The 20,457-nt window shown below is 41.2% G+C and overlaps 1 protein-coding gene across 1 annotated transcript in view; it reads right to left on the bottom strand.

The window, feature by feature from the left end:
• The window catches only part of STK24 (serine/threonine kinase 24), a 55,053-nt gene extending 51,428 nt beyond the window's left edge, over positions 1 to 3,625 (bottom strand). Inside the window, exon 1 of the mRNA XM_027645036.1 lies at positions 3,231 to 3,625. Coding sequence (XP_027500837.1) covers positions 3,231 to 3,272 — 42 coding nt within the window. The 5' untranslated portion in view covers positions 3,273 to 3,625. The remainder of the gene's footprint in view (positions 1 to 3,230) is intronic.
• Between the last annotated feature and the right edge of the window lie 16,832 nt (positions 3,626 to 20,457).

Raw genomic sequence — 20,457 nt, 5'->3', positions numbered from 1 at the left:
GTAAAGGGAAAATGAGTTATAACAAGAAGGACAGTAATACCTACAGTGTGGAAGTACAAAAGAACAGCCTCGTCAGATCAGAACAAAGGATCCTCTAGGCCAAAATATTTCTCCTAGAGCAGTCAAAAGTGAACATCCTGGGAACAGTGCAAAAACAGACAAGTATATAGCCATATTTCCCAAAACACTCTTCCAATCTCCAGCAAACTGACACTTCAGACACTTTCTGAGCCAGAAATGGTGCCTTTACACTTAACAACCTTTCTTTTCTGTTCATTTGTCAAGTTCCTACTTAAATTTAGTTAAACTTTTAACATTCTTGAAGCAAGACAGCTTGAATGTCAATGCTTATTTATATTTTGCATGAAGAACCTGTAGCACTTGTACTGAAAATACAATGGAGAATGAATAAAAATAACTTACTGCATAAACACTGTTATTGCTACCAAAAAAACTGAAAGGGAGAAAGATAAAAAAAGGGTTTATCACACAGAAGAGGTTTGTCTTAGAGATGACAGAACTTTAAAAGCACCCCAGGAATTTATTACCATAATTTTATAAACACAATACTTGATTATTTAAAATATAGCTTTCACAAAGAAGCTATAAAAGTTTATCACAGCCTTGAAATGCAGGCCAGTCTGAAAATCAAGGTCATGTACACTTATTCCAAGCCAGCCTTGCAGGAATCTCACACATTTACAGACAAACAAGCACTCTCATCAGGCCACTTTCTATGAAGTATGAAGAAGGAAAACAACGTATCCTCAGTTCAGCAATCATGCAGCTTCACACTGCACACTCAAACTTTATCTCTACACAAAGGCCTTAAACCAGTGACAGCAAAAACTTTGAGTTCAAACCTAACCTGCACAACATAGAAATTTAGGTCAAAACCCAACTCTGTTTTTATTCAGGTTACAACATGCCCACTTGGCAGCAGACAGCAAATCTCAGGTTTTGACAACTTTCCAGCACCATCCTACATTTCCTCCACAGTTTTTCATTCCTTTGGCTCACTCTCTACCCACTCACTTTTTATGCATCACTCTTCAAACATCGATCAGATGTCTTGTTCAGAGAGAAAGATATTAATCCTTCATTTCTCTGCTCTATTTACACACTACTGTGCTCATGCCAAACAGCATTAATAAAGTGTTGCCCCTCCAAGTGATTTTTTGAGGGCCAAGAAGTTACTCTGTCCCCATTAGCATACTGACTGCTCTCTTGTATAAGTACAGCAAAAAATGTCAGAGAAAGCTGCATAACTTGTCACTGACACTGCTTACACCGTTTGTTGCAGAAGCTGGTAGGTGGGGAGGAGGGATCACACTACAGAAAAAGAAAAGATAGTCCCGTGATTTGGGCAATTTAATTATAACCTAGAGAACTAAGCTCTATTCCTGTCTCTTCTACATAATCAAAAGTCCCAAACCAAAACTTTTGTCTTATTTAAGTAGATGTCACACATTGTATGAACTTTACTCTTTGAACATCTATCTGCAAGTAAAATCAAAGAGAATCATGTATGGAAAACAGACCACTATAAAACTGCTATTTATTCTGTCGGAATGGAAATGGATATAATCATCTTCAACTGGTCACAGAAAATCAGTGAGCAGTATTCACATTACTGACAGACTTTATGCCTCTACCTATCACAAGGTCTTTACTTTAGTGTTTGGGTGGGCTTTTTCACTGTTGAAGTTCACACTTGAGAAACTCTCATAATAATACAATAAAAAAATCATGGAAAAATAACACCGTTCTGAATAAAAAGAGATTTGAAGTAAACTCACAAATTATGTGGACTAACAAAAACCCCGAATATATACCCATTTAGTACAGCCAACAGTACTACAAACTAAGTAATAAATCAAGGCAATAAAAAACACAGGTGCTTAGAGAGATCATGCAGTGACACACACCAGCAGTACATGCTGCTCGCTTCTGAGCAGCTACAAATCTGACTTTTTAATTCTATAATATTACGGATTCTGTTCCAAAGCAGACACTTGTCTTGGTTCTAACATGTCTCAAAAGAAAAAAAACAAACAAACCCACCAATAATAACCTAACTGTAGCCAAATAAAGATACCCTTACTTCTCTGTTTCTGGCAATTGGCAAACTCTCATATTTGGAAGGTGAACTTCAACACTCAACAGCAGGACCTACAGAGCAATATTAGTCAGCTCAGAGTGTGGGCCTAAGTACTCTATATGGCATCCGGTACTATCCCTGAGCATATAAATCAAACTATGCCTAAGCATGCAACATTTTAAATTCAAATCCTCCTGTTATGCAAAGAAAAGAGATTCATGACTTAGAATCTTGACTCACAGACAAACAAACCAGGGTAAATCAAGACTTAAACCAAATGATGCCCAAAAACTTCAAATCCAGGACATAAATCAAGGAAAACTCTAACATGTCATTCATAAGTTGTTCTTTTGGAGGTTAGGGCCAGAAAGTTTCTAATCAGATGTGGGAAACATTAGTATAACAACACACAGATGATAACGACCTTAATGTTTTGCTGGCAGCAGTTTCCATTTAAACTAAGAAAAACAGGGCAGGGAGGGGGGGAAGCCAGCTCAGTCAGCAGAAAATCACACTAGTTTTTTCAAAAATATAGTTACGACACAGAAGCAGCAAATTCCATCATATAACAAAAGCAGCTAACCAACTCTTGCAGTCAAACACAGGAGCCAAACACAATCCCCGAGCACCCACCTCAGCCCAGCCCCAGAGAGATGGGCACTGCAGCATGCGCTGAAGGTCAACATTCCCAGGCCCTGCTCTTACGTACTGGTTTTATGTGTGCTTCCCCTATTTACCGCAAAATAACAGGGTTGAAAATCACCCACCGAGCCGCGGTTCGCTTCAGGAATTAAAACACCGAGGAGAAATCCCGGCCGGGGGGAGGGGGACACAAACCACGCTCCGCTCTGCACGCCTGCAGCGACACAGAGGCTGCTGAGGACAGGGATGGAGGGAGGTAGGGAGGGATCCACCGGGCGGAGTGACCTCGCTGGGCATCATGCCAAGCGCTGACAGCACGTTTCGTCTCCATACCGCTACTCAGCCCCCAGCCCAGTCCCCAGAGCCGAGCCACAGCCAAGAGGCGCTTTCTTCCCTCGCCCTGTCCCCCCATCGCTGGGAACCCCCTCTTCTCACCCACCCCTGCCCAGGGTGCGTGTTCGTGCCGGCCCTTGGGGCAGGTTCTTACCTGCATCCCCGGCAGCCCCGTCTGCACGGGGGAGTGAGCCATGGCGGCGGGCAGGGAGGGAAGGAGGGACGGAGCCGGGTCTCCTCAGGCGGCTCCAGGGCACAGAGCTGAGCTCATCTCCACGCTCTCACACACTCACAGCGCCGCCGCCGTCCTCCTCCTCGTCCTCCTCCTCCTCCTTCTTCTGGCCCTTCCCCCGGGCGAGCAGCGCCTGTTCGCGGCGGTGGGAAAGGGGCAGTCCCGAGCGTGGGCTCTCCAGGCCCCCGTCACGGATGCAACAGCGGCGGCTTTCTCATCCCTCCTCCTCTTCCTCCTCTTCTTCCTCCTCCTCCTCCTTCGGGCTCTGCCAGCGACACGATGACAAACCTGAGGCGGGAGGAGGAGGAGGAGCCGCAGTGGCAGTCCCGCCTCTTCTACGCGACTACCTGCCCGCGCCGCCCCGCCCGGTGTCCCCCGCTTTTCCCCTGCCGGCATCGGGATGGTAGAAACCCTAGACGTGGTCTGGCATGTCCCTCTCCTGCCTCCCCTCCGCCTAGGCGCTCCAAGGAAGGTCACGGTAACGCTACCGCTCCACCGAGGTTTACGGTTTCAGGAAGCGCTTGACTTCCTGTCAGAAGTTGCAAAAGCGCTAAACCAGAATGACAGTCGTGTTTCTACAATAGCTCCTGAACGGGAGCAGAGCATGTCAGCAGTCAGGGCTCCCCCACACAACGGAAGCCCTGGACACAGGCAGACCCCTTGAGAACCTGACAGTGTTCCGTTTCCCATCTTTATTACAACTGAAATTCAAGAGCTCCATCACATGATTTCCAATGTGCCATGGAACGCCCTACAGTTCTCTCCTTTACCCTCCTTCCTCCCAGCCCCCCACACCCCCTCCCGCATAAAGCTAGGGAGTTACATGAGTATTAAAATTATTGAAACCTGTCAGCCGGTGGGTCTGGGATCCGTAGGACAGTGTAGGTCACTGTCTTTTCAACTGATTTTAAAAAATGAGGTGATGATCCACTACGGCATTACTTTTCATTAGATAATTCACTAGAGTTTGTACAAGTATCTTAGCTGAGTGAAACACTTTAAAATACAAAATAGTCTTGCTGAAAAATGGTTGGAAGTCCCACTGAAGTTTTTCCTATAGTTATGATATTCTTTCTTGTCTAATGTGGGCTGAGTTAATGCTACACTATTTTGTTTTCCTGAAGCTTGTACACACATAAATATTCTTAAGATTTCTATCCCTCAGTATAATTCAAATAAAATTAGCTAACAGCTTTATGCAGGCAAGTATGTATGCACACACATACACACATTGATTGTTTACATTAGAAAATAGACTAAATATACCAGCTCTTGAGTACAGTGAAAAACATAAAGGATGATGGCTAGAAATTGTGTAAAAAATCAAACAATTGGAATTTGTTTTTCAGTTGTTCATGAAGGAGGTGATAGTTTGCTTTATGCTGGAATAGAGTTTAAATTCTGTGGGTTTTAGCTAGAGGAAATATGAAAAAAATTATACTTTCTACATATTCTTACTGGTATGTCATTTTCTAAGAAATGTAAAGTCTTTCATTTGAGTTTTACTTCAGTCAAAAGCCAAATAGCAGTCAAAAGAATCAGTATCAAAGCTTTCTGTTTAGATTGTTTTCTAAAGCATTTTTGCAATCTTCTTTCTTTTAAAAAAATAGTTTTAGTATCTCCATGGTTGTTCCACTGACTGCAGTAATTTTTTCTTGCTTGCTAGGGAGAAAGTCAGTGGGCTACGAATGACCCTTGTCCTTTGTGCCATGAATACCATTGAGCTTTCCCTCCACATAATATTAAAAATCCTCATTGAGAAAATATCGGTTTTACTGCCTGTGCAGCTTTATTTTTGCTCTTTTCTATATAGTCATTATGATACAGATTTTATCATCTGCTTTACTTTTTCTGCAGTTGCACATTTAGTGCAGAGTCAAAAAAAGGTAGACAAGTTAGTTTTATCTTTTGTATTATGAAAGGTATACAACTTTTATTGTCTGACAGTTAGTATGTTCTTTGGGACTTAAATAATTTTCATAAAATTGATTTGCTAGTGTTGCTTCTGGTTTGTCTTGTTAATTCCCTTTCTACATTTAGGTTATAGATTCTCTAGCTCAAGGCACATAAGCATAGAAAATTTCCGTGCTGCTCTGAAATAACTTCCACCGTAGAAGCTCCTGGGCTAGGGCCACTGTGAGGTCTCTCTCTTGCTTGTGTGCTGTCATTGAGTAAAGATTTATTTCATCTCAAGGTTTTGAAGTTCTGTGTTATGTGTTCATTAAGAAAATGTGCCTGAAAAATCATAGTTTGAGCCAATGGAATAAGCTGTATGGGCAGATTTACTTGTTAAATGCAGGAAATGAAAGGAGCAGATTCAAAACTCTATGTCGTAAACCAGATACCAGTCCAAGTTCTAATGAAGTCAGAACAATGTATTAGAACATATAATTTCTGTCAGCTCTGTATTTCATCCTGTGCCACATGTTCTGATATACTTCCAATTTCTACTTGGACTTGTAGAAATTTTAAACAAATAGTTTTGAGTGTAATTGAAAAATAATGTGTTTGCTCTTTGTTTTGTAAATGTTAATCTTTCAGTCTGAATTTCACCTACGTACTCACAGACTATATAGCAAAAGCCTTGCAAACTTTCCTCTCCTTTTCTCAACTTTTTCTGGTTTTTTTCTCTTTTCTGAGAAAAAAAAAAAAGATTTTATGTATTATCCTCCAAGGAAAGGCCACCCTTGCAGAAATATTCATTAAAAATAGAGTGATTACATGTTACCAAACCATTCCAATACAATGACTGAGACTTAAGCAGTTCTTATCAGTAAATGATTCCCTGTTGTATCTTTTTGAAGCCAGATGTTTCCAGCATTCAGAGGTTCAATTTATTTTATGTGTCAACTTCTCAATAACTGGTTTGCTTTCAATTTAACATGATGCTTTGAATATGCAGAGATTTTCTGCTTTGCTGGTTATATAAGAAAAAAGTTACAGAAGAAAAATATAATTACAGAATCATAAAGGCAGCAACTGTGAACTTCTGCTTATAAACTATCTGAAGAAAAAACATTTTCCTTACTGACAAAGATCAAAACTTCTCAAATGAGCAATGTCAGACCACTGGGATTTTCTAAGAAGAAAGGTACACCAGGCACTCAGCTCTTCTGGAATTTATAATGTACCATAAATAAATAATTAATCAATCATATCTTGAAATAAGTATCTATACTAAAGAAAAAGCACTGTGGTCTATAACAGGTGGGACTCCCATTCAAATAGGATTGCATTTGTCCATCTTGTATGGCAGTAAGGGTATCCTGCTGTTCTTGGCCTGAGGGCTGTAGAACAATTGACTGAATCACCATACCAGACTGTTCTCTGCTCAGCTTGTTACTAGATTTTTGCTTGCTTCCTTATCCACCTTTATCCTCCACTGTCTTTTGTCTTTTCTGCTTCCTATTTCTACACTTTCTTGACCCAACAATTTCTTAGTAAACTGTTTTAACAAGCTGTAAAAATGTGTCATTTCTTCTCTTAACTGTATATATTAGGCTCGTAGTCTTATCCTTTTTTTAATTACCCTGTTAATAGTCTGATAGACTATGTACACAAAACTGAATTCTCAGTAGTTTGCCACTAAGACTTCATTTTGAATACTTATATTGTAAAGGCATGACACTTGCCTGTATCATACAGTGCACAGCAACATTAACAAGGCTCTTCACAAATGGACCTTTTAAGAATTTAAATGTTCCTGAAGTAAAAGGGGAGGCCCTCACATGGGTCTCTAAATGATGATAGGAAAGAAAAAAACAAAAATATTTCACAGTGGAGGGTGTTACCAGTAGGCTGCCACAGGACCAATCTGGGACCCATCTTTCTCAGGATATCCAGGAATGACCTAGAAAAGAGGCTAAAGAGAAATGGCAAAATAGTCTCATATTGCCAACTATCCTGAGGAATAAAATAAAACAAAACCCAAGGAGTTGCAGAAAAATCTCAGAGTGAGTGACTGCTGAGTGACACACTAGCAGATAGGGGTTCAGCATTGAAAACTATACATGAGGAAAAGTATATGGAAAAAAACTTAACTTTACATACTGAAGTTCCTATTAATCAAGAAGGAAATCTTGGCTGTCACTGATTCCAAATCAGTCAAAAGATAAAACTACGTTAGGATTTGCTAGGAAAGGAATAAAAAATAAGGGGGACAGCACTGTTATGCCCCACTATAAATCTATGCTGCTCCTATAGACTGTAACTTCCATTTCCAAAATTGTACTGTTGCACAGAAAAAAATACCAGAAAGGGCAGAATACAGATCAAATATTCAGAAAAATATCTCAAGGAATAATTAAATACACTACGACAACTCACCTTAAGAAAGAGACTTTCTATGTGTGTAGTAGAGTTCTGTTACCTCATGAATGGCCTGGAGAAAACTGGAGTGACTGTACATATTTTATCATAACAAGAGCTATCTGACAGAAACTTTAAAATAGAATAAAGCAGGTAACAACATAAATGAATAATGGAGCTCACTGTCATGAGATTTGGGGGAGAGGGGACAAAAATTTCAACAAATTCATGGGAAAATTGTTTGTACAACAGCAATATGTTTTCCTAGTTTCCCAGCGTCAAGCTATAGTCTTTACTAAGACAAATTAAAAAGAGTATAAAGTTTTGATAAATAAGTACTAGAAGAGAAAAAAAATAAGAGAGCCCACTAAGGAGTAATGAAAATCAAAGAGAGAAAATCAGGCTTTAAGCTCCATGTATAGTGTCTGAATAGTGAAATAATCAAATAACCTACCCATATAACCATAAAAACTTTTGCTGTGGCTTTATATTGACATCAGGGAAATAATATCTCTGAATAAGGAGAAATAAGCCATCAGAATCTGCTCTTTTGGCTTAGATGAGGACAGGATTAAACCCTCACATTACTGAGTCAGTATCATAATTATAACTGAATTAGCACATTACTAGTTGGAAACTTTTTTTTAACTTTAATATATGTGTGCATGCTAAGGGTTTATTTATCTACAGTTCAGAAACAAAACTGTTTGGCCATTTCTGAATTGGAGAATTGGTAGGAATCCTGTGAGTCTGGCACATTCAGCTTCTAATTCGACCTTAGTTAAATGGGAAGTGGCTGAAGGGATTTTTTTCAGTGACAGAGGGTTGGTAGGGCACACTGCACTAAAATTTGTAAGCTACAAGACTTGGTGTATGGACTGCTAGTAAACTATGCTTACTAGCATAGCTAGTAAGTGGATGGTTGAGCCTCACGTGCCCGAGCAGTCAGCTTCTGCAGGAACAGCACATGGAGGTTAGCCAGCAACAGCTCTGAGCAGCCTTGACACTCCTGGGAGACCAACTAGGTAACAGAGTCCCTATACAGACTCATCCTCACTTCTCCCCTACAGCTGCACAAGATATAAGGTGCTTATTTCCCAGGCTGCCCTCCGTATCTTTCTTCTCGCATTTCATAAATGGCTCACCAGCTGTACAGCTCTCTCGCTGAACTCCATCAAGAATTTTACAGTCAAGATTTAAAATGGTCTGCCTAAACGATTACAGCTTGAGACTGTTTGTGAGGTCCTAATCCAAAACTGCCTTCAGAAACATGAATTTACACCACTAGCAGTTCTTTGGAAATACTTTTTGGCATTAAATATATATTTCTTTAAAAATAAAATTATTTCCTTTTCTTGTTCAGTTCCTTGCTTCATCCCTGTTTGAGCAGACATCTCAGAAAGGAAAGCAGAAAGGATTAGGCATGGATCTGAAAAGAGAACCTGTAGTCAAGATGATTTAGTGTGCGGAACTGAACTTTGATTATATCTGTGGGTTTTAATTCACTGATTTAGCTATTTTGTGATTATAAAATTTGCCCAGAAAGTTTCCAATGTGCTTCCAAACTATGCAGCAATCATACACTACAAAACATTGGGGTTTTTCTCTGTTTCCCTTAAAATTTGAAAATTTCAGTTTTTGGTGGAAAAGGATGTCCCTTCTACAAAGTTTGTGATGGAGCCTTTCTTCCCCTCGAGATGCCATGGGTAACCCTGCAGCCATGTATTTCTTCCAGCAGAGGAAGCTTATGTAGCTTCAAAAGCACACAGATTGCCTTCCACACCTAGATTTGCCTTGCATTTACATTCTGGTTCAGCAAGCCACTTCTTAGAAAATAGTTTTACCAATTATAGAAGCAGAGTTGGAGGTTCAAACAAGGGCATTCTACTTTAGGTCTTGTGAATGCTGAAGGGGGAAAAAATTGGTTATTAAATTATGTTTCCCAAAGAAAAATCCAGTATTTTTTATGACTGTATAAAACATGCTGTTCTATACATAATTCTCCTCCTGAGTGATGTTCTTCATATCATTCATAGAAAATTGCAGAGTTTTGAGATTCTTATTAATAGAAGAAAATTCACTTTCTCATAGTACTGAGAATCATAATGGTTAAAACAGGATGAGGCAGGAAATGGAAGAAACATCCTGAGTGTTGCATGCTCTTTATTAATAATGAGCAGAATATAAGTGCCTGAAAGTATTTTAGTATTCCAGGCAGACAATTAAAATTAGATGGGAACCTAGAGCTCATTAAGAAACATGAGATTGATTATACTGCCCTGTGCCTCTGCCCCTGAAGAGCATCATTGCATTATATCTTGCTTTTTATAAGCCTTTCTCTTAGCCCTTTGTCACACAAACCAAACATATGCAAATGGTGGAAAACATACCTACTCTATCTTCTTCTCACATTTCACATTTTATAATGGACACATCAGTTCTTATCTCAGATTAATGTCTATGTATACAGCAGACTAGCAAAATCTCCGGACTAAATGGATCCATTAAGAGTGATCCTTAATGGTTTTAAACTAAAAGAGAGTCAATTTAGATTAGATAGAAGGAAGAAGTTTTGACAATGAGGGTGATAAAACACTGGAACAGGTTGCCCAGAGATGTGGTGGATGCCCCATCCCTGGAAACATTAAAGGTCAGACTAAGTGGGTCTCTGAGCAACCTGCTATGGATGAAGATGTCCCTGCTCATTACAGGGGGGTTGGACTAGATGACCTTTAAAGGTCCCTTCCAGCCCAAACTATTACGTGATTCTTTGATCCTGTAATCATGCTAAGACACCTTCCCTAGACAGTCCATGTCATCACAGATCTAAAATGTTTGCTTGCAGACTACAGTTGTCTCAGCAGAAAAAGTTGCATTGTGTCTCATTGATAATTGATAAGCAGTGGTCTTACAATTGACTGGACTATTTCACTATTTTAATTCAAGAATTATCCCATTTTACCCTTCATTAATCTCATGGTATACCAGCAGCTACCTGTAAAATCTTGTGTTGGCAGAAGTGTATTGTATTAATCTGTTGAATAAATAAACATATGAATTCCTGCATGTATCAGTTGTCAGTCTGGGGGATTGGTACCAGATGAAAATGATTGTGATGTGATGGGTTTTTTAGAGTACGGCTTCATGCTATACTTAATCCAACTTAACCGCAGTCTGCTGCCAAAGTGCTGATCCCACTCTTTCTTTCTCCCAGCCCTGGCTCCAGTCCTTGCATTAGCAATCACATGCCTGCTTGCAGATTTGGATCAGTTCACTGATCCCATGGGAAATGCATCCACATCCTGCTGGATTAGCCTCCTGTGGCACCAGTTTCTGGATGTCACACAGGAGGGACGCCATGTGTGAGGGAGGGAGGGAGGCAAACACATCCCATTCACTGGTAGCCCACAGTTAGCTCCGATGAAGTAGAAGGTGAAACTCCATCCAGAATGTCCTTTATGGAGTGGGATGATGGCTCCAGCTCTGTCATACCACAAAATCACCTTCTAAGCTTGCAGGAATGAATGCTCCCACCCATAGTTTAAGCCCAGAGCTGCTTATCTATACCAGTCAGTCTTTGCGGAGCATGTACAGAAGCAAACAGTGGAGGGATGAGTTTACTGACACTAAACCTCTTTGCTAGGTAATCAGAGCCCTCAGCCTGCAGCCTTCACAGTCCCCAAATTTAACATCCAAAAGCGAAAAGCCAGAAATCACAGATACCCCCCCAAAAAGTGAGCTTGTTATTTTGGGAGGGTTTGTATTGGAAAAATAAATAACAGGCTGTAAGGCGTTTTCTAGCGTTGGAACCTGCCATCATCCCCACTAGGTATGTGCATGGGACAGCTACAGCCTGTAATAACTGTGCCCCCACAAAAATACAGGTCCTATCCATGTGCCTTCCTACTCTACCCATCATTCCCATCCCACAACCTTCTAAAACCCAGTAAGTTCCTGTTGTGCTCATGGTGCTCTGACACACTCCAGCCATCTTCCACCTCCTTCTGCAGACCTCCTCTCATTCACAAAAATCAGCTGCAACCTCCTACTTGCACCAGACCTTTGGCAAGGTCCCAAAGGCTCACACTCCCTTGGCATCTACAGTTGCCAGCTCAGTTTTCCTCCTGTCTTTTTCATGAGAGCAGACTTCCTGGGGATTTTAGACTGAGCATATCTCTTCTTCCAGCTGAGGCAGTGGGTATCCGATGCTTTTACTTGCAAAGAAGACAGATTTTGCTGCTCCACATCAGCCCTGCTGTTCTTGCCTGTACAGAGTGAGTTATCTGTTGTAGGCCTATATTAACACTGCAGTGGAGTAGCAGAGCTGCACAGTCTTCCCATCCCACTGTCTCCTGATAGCAGAGGGATTTGCCTCAGCACCACAACTTCCTGTAGAAATGATCACAGGGAACTGCAGAAGACCACAAATCTACATTTATTTTATGTTGAGGCTTAGGTGAGGAATACACAGATAAGTCCCTGAAGCTGCTACCAAGAATTATCATCAGGAAAAAATGCAGAGATGACCCTGCTAGACACTTTGTATACAGACTTACTTGGGTTAAATGCAAATTTCTACTACACTCAGTGTGCAGAACTCACTTAGTGTGTTTTTCCTGGATTGAGTTCTAGTTTCTTATCTGAATACTGCAATTGTCACACATCTACTCCTAGTTCCACTCATTCTGTCTCTTGCACCTGGAATATATCCTGCCCCCAACTGCACCTTCTTCCCAAACTCCCTTGGTGCATGCAAATCATGAGCCTCCCTGCCCTTCTCTTGAGAAGCTCTCCAGTGCCAACTCACCACCTGCCTGGATCAGGTATTATTAATAATTATTTTTTATATGAGAGATAGATAGATAGAGGGAGAGAGAGAATCATATGTATATAAGGTGATGTTGTGTGCACTGAGGGGCTCAGGCAAACCATACTGATAACAGTGCAAAGATTCTCATCAACTTCACTGGACTCTTGATTTCTGCTGTTTGCAGGTAGTACATAGGCTCCTCAGTCAAGGGCACATCTTCCTTTTCAGTTGTATAGAGACTGACACTGACTTATTTCCATGAGCAATTTTCTAAAAGAATGTAGTGCAGTCTTATGCTTGGATTTATTTGTATTTATTAAAATAAAAGTTTCTAACCTCTTCCTTATTATATCTCAAGGGTTTACCATGTGTTTTTATATCATTCTTCCAGCAGAAACGTAAGACCATGTAGTTATTATGTTCTGGTTATTAAACAAAGAAAGAAGTACTTTAAAAATATGCATATCTGTGATTTTTATACATATAAAGTGTTTGTATTTAATTATTTGAGCATTTAACCAACTTCTGCAAAGATTATTTTTAAAGCATTTCAGTTCACCTTTAAGATTAAATTCCAGTCTTCCTGAGAAGTCCGCATGAGGATGAGGGTGTAGCATCATTAGGGGTTTTAGCTGCTCAAAGACCACCTCTCCCAGCAACCACCTCCTTCTTCAATACTGGCATCATTTCATCTTAACTTAATCTGAGCTAGAAACCACACCTCTCCCCTACAGCAATCCTGAGCTGAAGTTTCCTCTGTTTTTTGTAGGGCAGACACAATGCAGGACAGAGCAGGGAAGAGCATATTCAGCAGGCCCTTGGCCCCGACCTGAAGATCTGGTTATAAGTGCCTCAGGAGCTGCCATACAGTGACTTTCCTAAATTCTCCTGTCCCAGATCATTCCATCTAGTATCCCAAACTCTTCCATATGAGCCCTTCTCGAACTATTTCAGCATGCGAGCCCAAAATCTCTTCTCCTAGCAGTCCTGCTTCCCAAAGTTCTCCCATCCAAGTCACAATTCACTGCAAATCCCTTCTCTTTGAAGATCTCCTCAAGACTAGTTGCCTGGGGGTCCATCCAGACCCTGATCACAACCCTCTCAGCCCTTGCAGCAGCAGCATCCATGGTCACATGGGCTATGGAGGTTCCTTGTTGCCCTCCCAAGGACTATAGGCCCCATACACAAAGTTCTTTTCTATGCATGTCGAAGTTTGACTCTAAAGTTTGCAGGATAGCTCTAAAGCCTGTGTCTGTATACATTGGAGAAGATGTCAGAATGAAAAGTGCAGTGATTAGGAGACATCTAAAACTGATTGTCATTCAAGAATGATCTGCTCTTCCAGTAAACTCCCTTAATGGACTGTATCTCACGAAGAGCCACCTCAGAGAGCTGAGGCTCCTATCAAATGCATTGATTGTGGCTTTATTTTTAGAGATAGTGGCTGAGTTAAGTGATTGTAAAAGAGATTAACAGTTTGGGAGTCACTCAGGAGTCAGGAATCTGAAATCAGAGCATGCTTAATCTGTCAGGACTGAGTGCAGCCCAGTTCAGCCCAAATTCTGTATCCACTTAAAATTAATCTTTTGCTGAAGTGTCTATACATCCCTGTATAGATATGGTGTTGTCTTCTCTGTGGATGAGTCTGCTGTGCCCACAGGAGCCAATTCTGCTTTGTCTGACTGACATTTTGCACAGTTACAAAAACTCACTCAAACCTGCTTGTGGCTTTGCTTCTTAGGGCAGGGGTTTGCACCTGGGGTTTAAATCCTACAGGTGAAAATGGATTAAGCATAACATGAAGTTGTAGCCAGCGATTTTAGCATCTTTTAGAGCAAGAATGTTGGGTCAATTTTAGCATCTTTTCAAGTAAGAACGTTGGGTGCTGCAGCACAGTCAGCTTTACTCTTATTCTTTACTATTCTTCAATATCAAAGCCTCTTTTAATAACACCACGTGGGATTTTGTCAATTTTAATAAGTTTTCAAAAGTTTTTAGAGAGGTGATTTCCACCAATGCTGTCAGGGGCTCTCTCTTGCTTAAATCCATCCAGACATTTTTATTTTTCTAAACATAAAGCAGCCCTGTGGTCTCCAAAAGCAGTACTGATCTATGTATCTGATACGGTTCTGAGTTGGGTATTTTCATAGGATAATCCGAAGCTTGTGATAAATGCTAGCAAAAAGTGATTAAGTTTATGATGCAGGGAGGGGTCCTGTGAGCGTATCCTCCCTGCTTCCCTGACTCTATAGTGTGTTTTTCTGCCACCTGGTGGTGGGAAATGAGATACCGGGACCTTCCTTAAGGAAGATTTTCCTAAGCAAGGGCCTAGAGTAGGCAAAAAAAAAAGTTTGAATAAAGGTAGGAAAGTGTAGTTGCATTTTATATTTATTAATATTACCTAGAATATTAATAGTTCAGTAGTCACAGACTGGTACTTCGCTTCAAAAAACCTGATTTGGGCAAAGCAAATATATACATCCTGTTCTATAAGCTGCCTCAAGGCAAATGGGAGATGGCTCTGGGATTTTGTGTTTCCTCTTGGTTTTGCCAAGCTACTTGAGCTGGAAATAGGTGGCACAGAACAGCACCTTGAGTCTGCCTCCCACAACCGGGTGGCAGCAAGTCAGGGGAGGGAGCGAGGTCATCACTTATGTGCTGTGGGTCCTGGGGCAGCCACCTGCTCTGAAGCTGATGTAGTGGAGAAATGAATGCATGCAAAAAAGAGCTAAACCCAAAAAGCAACCAAACAAAAATTGCCAAAGCCCAGCTTGGGTTTCCATAACTCAATCAGGAATGTGGTGGTGAGTGACTGCAGCCTGGTGCAAAACAGGGAGAGGAGATGGTCTGTGAGGGTAACATCTTGCTTGGCTGCAGAAGAGTATCATGACCATTAGTCTCATATTTCTACTTGCTACAGAACAGCAGGGGCAAATGTAGAGGCTCTGGAGGTTCTCTTCCCATCCTCCTCAATTTCCACACTCAGTTTCTTAAGAGCAGTCTCCCTCTCCAGGTTCAGCATTCACCAGGCCCTGCCAGCACGGGACATCCACTACTCTAACCGCATTAAACTCACGTAGCACTGTTCCGCTCCTACCTTCTCATGTTTGGGATCAGATTTCAGTAAAAATGCATTCAATATCATTAATTCACTTAGGCAGTTACAGAACTAATCTCAGCTCCTTGAGTGTTGAACTCAAGGACCAGCCTGAAGGAGCTGCATCAATTGAACTAACCTTTACTTGAAATACTGTTTGTAAGATAAGACCTTTAGGAAATAGGACTCCCATCTAAGTAGAAAACATTTCCAATTTTTATTACCAAGGAAGCATGGCACATCTTCAGGAGCACTGATATTATTATTATTTTGTTTAAGTTTATGAGGCTTGAATAAAGTATTTTTCCCAGCTGGGAAAGGACTGCATGTTCAATTTATAGTAAAAAAAGCCCTCTATGGGCTATGTTGGAAAGAAGCTCTGACAGGGACATACATTGCAGTCCACTGAATCTCAGAGGAGGAGGACAAATACAATTTCACATGAGCAGACAGCTGAGATTTCATCTTAATCTCATGAGGGTTTTATTTGCCAGTAACAGCAGAAGCAGATCAAACATGGGTTTGCAACAGCAGTTTGAGAGCGATTGCTGTGGAAGTGCCTCACTGTTTCATACTTAGCTCTTGCATAATTTTTGGTAATTATTTTATTTAGTTATGCAGCTTCCACAGTTTCAAATTTTAATTCCCCCTTGCCTCCAAAATACAGCGATAGTGTTAGGAAACAGAGTCACTTTCACTGCAGATAGTCTCCTTTTGCATGTTTCAGAAGGTCTTACGCCTATTTTGGCATTGCAGGGAAAGCCAGGTTTTCATTCCCAATGTAAGTGCGGCAAAGTCAAACCTATCTGATTGTCTTCTGCAATAACTAGGATTCCTTTACGATGCAGTCAATGACAGTTGTAACACTACTTAAGATCACCAGTGTTTGGTATGTCACTATAAAGGAGGTAGATGCTGGCTAGCCAGTGTGACACCCTCTTGCAAAAAGGGTAGGAAGGAGGATTCTGGGAACCTGTCAACCTGACCTCAGTGATGAGTAAGGTTATAGAACAGATTACCTTGACTGTGATCACATAGCATGTGCAGGGGATCAGGCCCAGCCAGCATGGGTTTATGAAAGGCAGGTCCTGCTTGACCAACTTGATTTCCTTCGATAACAAGGTGACCCACCTAGTGGATAAGCGAAAGGCTATGGATGTAGTCTACCTAGTATTCAGTAAAGCCTTTGACACTATCTCCCATACCATTCTCTGGGAAAAGCTGGCAGCCCACGGCTTGGACAGATGCACTCTTTGCTGGGTTAAAAACTGGCTGCATGGACAGCTCCAGAGAGTGGTGGTAAATGGAGTTACATTCAGCTGGTGACTGGTCACTAGTAGTTTTCCCCAGAGCTCAGTATTTGGGCCAGCCCTGTTCAATATCTTTACTGATGATCTGGCCAAGGGAATTGAATGCACCTTCAGTCACTTTGCAGACAATACCAAGCTGGGCGGGAGCGTTGAGCTGCTGGATGGTAGAAAGGCTCTACACTGGGTTCTCGACAGGCTGGATCAATGAGCCAAGGACAGTGGTATGAGGTTCAACAAGGCCAAGTACTGGGTCCTGCACTTGGGTCACAACAAGTCCATGCAGTGCTACGGGCTGGGGGAAGAATAGCTGTAAAGCTACCTAGTGAAAAAGAACCTGGGGGTGCTGATCAATAGTCAACCAAACATGAGCCAGCAGTCTGCCAATGGGCAAGAAGGCAAATGGCATCCTGGCCTGTATCAGAAGTGACCAGAAGGACCAGAGCTGCAATTGTTCCCCTGTACTCGGCCCTGGTGAGGTTACACCTCAAATCCTGTGTCCAGTTTTGGGCCCCTCACTACAAGGCAGACACTGAGGTGCTAGAGCGTGTTCAGAGAAGGGCAACAGAACTAGAGAAGGAGCTGGAGCACAAGTTCTATGAGGAGTGGCTGAGGTTGTTTAGCCTGGAGAAAAGGAGGCATGGGGGAAACCTTATTGCTTTATACAAAGGAGGGTGTAAGCCTCTTCTCCCAGGCAGCTAGTGATAGGATGAGAGGAAATGGCCTCAAGTTGTGCCAGAGGAGGTTTAGACTGGATACTATGAAAATTTTCTTCACTAAAAGAGTGGTTAAGCATTGGAGCAGGCTGCCCAGGGAGGTGGTGAAGTCATCATCCCTGGAAGTATTCAAAAAATGAGTGGACGTGACACAGTGTGGTTCAGGGGACAGGGTTGTATTAGTCAGAGGTTGGACAATCTTGCAGGTCTTTTCCAGCCTTAATGATTCTATTGTTCAGGTAGGCACATAGCTACTCTCTGAAAAACACAGGTCCTGTGTTTTTCTCATCTTCCTCTCCTCTCTCTCCTCCATACACAGTCAGAGCACTGTTAAATTCCCTGGGACATAGACTTTTTATCCCCTTCTGGGCATCGGGTATTTTATGCAGAGCTTTGACTCAAGTTAGGTATGAGCATGGGAAAATGATAACATTTAACGGCGATAATAGAGAGCGCATTGAATTCCGGGCTCTCATGTTACCCTTGTACTGTGCTAAGCTCCACAAAACCCAGTGTTGTTGATAGGAGGAACAGCAGTGATTGAATTAGGCTGGAAATGGAGCATTCTTAATTGTCCTGAACCACCTCCTGGTAGAGTAGGATGATTTCAGTTTTCTTCTTTGATAATTTGTCTCCCTTTCACTCTTTAAAGCAGGATCCAGTTATTTTATTATCAATATTCTAACCTCTGCAAGATAGTCAATGATATTATGCTAAGGCACTATGTTAAGCTGTGAAAGAAAAAGGTAAAAGCAATTTGTAGAGGAAGAATATATAGAGGTAGCTTGCAATTGCTTCCATAAATAAATAAATAATAAAAACCAACAAACAAACCCAAACCAAACTACCCAAGAAAAACACTGTATAGACATTTGTCTATAACTACAGATAAGTTTTTGAAAGGACTGTGCTTCTAAGTAAGCCGATTTTTAAGAACAGCAAATGGCTGTTTTAAAATGCCCCCTTTTAAAAACAGCACAGGGGCTAGATTCATGTAGTTCAGAAACACTGATATTGACCCATTTTAAATCAAGTGTCAATTAGGCTGAGCTAAGGAGCAGTAGGAAAAAACATGAAAGCAGTACAATATATTTGTAATATTAAGCATACAGACATACACATTCCTGTATCTACCCAGCTGCACATGAATGCAGATTGGAGTACTAGAGCAGGCTTTCATAATTCACCACTCTTGCATTTTTTAAAGGTTCTTGTTTGTTTTAAGAACTGAATTTGGAATAATCAACTGTTAATCCAATTGATTTCAGGTTGTCTTCTCTGTAACAGAAAAATATATGTAAAAGACCCTTGCAGCAGTCTGGTAGTCTAGCCAGAAGCATCCAAAACTAAGCACTGTCAGATTTAGAGGTTAACCTTACCCTCTTTAATCCTTAAAACTAAGGAAATGAAAACACTAAATTCCAGTCCAAAAGACAGATTTGCTGCATGTGGCTTTCAGAGAGTCACAGCAATGCTGACAGGAGCTACCCAGGTGTCTATGCAAGGTTTCCCAATTTTTTCATAGCAGATTTTGGTTGAGAAGGCACATGGATATTTTAACTTTAATTACTTAAATACCTGTTTTAAATGAGAAAAATCTTGTCACATAAAACTGTTTCTATGCTACCTTATAGATAGTTTTCACCTCATCAGAAATCTTTCCCATCTAATTTTACAGCAGTAGTGGCTTTCTACCCATAAACCATATCCATCATGTTGTAAACAAGATAGCAGGTTTGCTAAAGTGCCAACTTCCAACATCTTATGATGTGAAAAGTAGACAGATGACCTGTACTTCAAAGGGAGAAAAAAGTAGTATTAAACGGTTAAATAAACATTTCATCTGGTACAGACAGAGTAGTAGACAAAAGATGCTATCCTCCTGTAGGGATACAGTTAAGAGAATTTATTTTACTTAAATTGCGTGGCACAGGAAAGACTGGCTAGTCTACCATAAATAAAGCTGGTATAAAACCCCCTTAACTCCTCAGAGGATGGCAGGGATCCAGTTGCTCCTGGGCTGTACCATGAGACCCTCAGTCCCATTGGTTGGAGGGCAAGCAGCATCTCAAATCCATGGGACAGGCTCTCCCCAGATGACCTTAGAGACCAATAAGGGATACTGCCTACAGAATAACAGGATTTTTAGCTCAGTTAGCTACAGCATGGTGCTAATAACACCAAGGTCATGGGTTTGATCCCTGTAGAGGTCATTCACCTAAGAGTTGGACTTGATGATCCTTGTGGTTCCCTTCCAATTCAGAATATTCTTTGACTATCTGTGATGCAGAAGAGAGAGCACCTTGGACTTAACTTTTTAAACTCCATTTTTAACTGTTTTCATGGGTGAGAGACTCTATTATCTATGCATATGAAGGTCTAAGTGCCAGCAACTGGAGCGAGAACAGGGGTCACAGGGGCCCATGCATCTGCAATGCTAGCAAAACACATATTGCTTGAATATGTGTCTGCGTGAGCACTTCCAAATTTTAAAATGGACTTGCTGTAAAATAGAATAAGAGCATTGGGAGCCAGCCATCAAAGCAGTTGAAAGTCTGGCCAGTCTACTGGAGGAGCCAGTGAGTCCAAGTTAGCTGCTGGAAAAAGCACAAGATGTGAACCTTAAAAAAAATTCCCAAAGCAACATGCAGACCACTGACACTCCATAACATGGACTACAGTATCCTGTTAAGTAGCAAAATTTAGTCTTCCATACCATAAATTTGAGGGATGTTACAGGTATATTAAGACTAACACTGATCCACTAGCTTCGAGTGATGGAGCACATAGAGAAAGGCAGAAGAGAGACGGGATCAAGTTTTGTTAACATGCAATTGTGAGTCACATTCTTAAACCACTTCCATTAGTTTTTACACCACAGGTTTTATTGCTGTTGCTTATTCCAAAGGTC

Source organism: Corapipo altera, unplaced genomic scaffold, assembly GCF_003945725.1.
Source record: "Corapipo altera isolate COAL_440 unplaced genomic scaffold, ASM394572v1 0, whole genome shotgun sequence".
Classification (NCBI taxonomy): Eukaryota; Metazoa; Chordata; class Aves; order Passeriformes; family Pipridae; genus Corapipo; species Corapipo altera.
The sequence above is the reverse complement of the archived record's forward strand: the minus strand, read 5'-3'. Positions and strand labels throughout refer to the sequence as shown.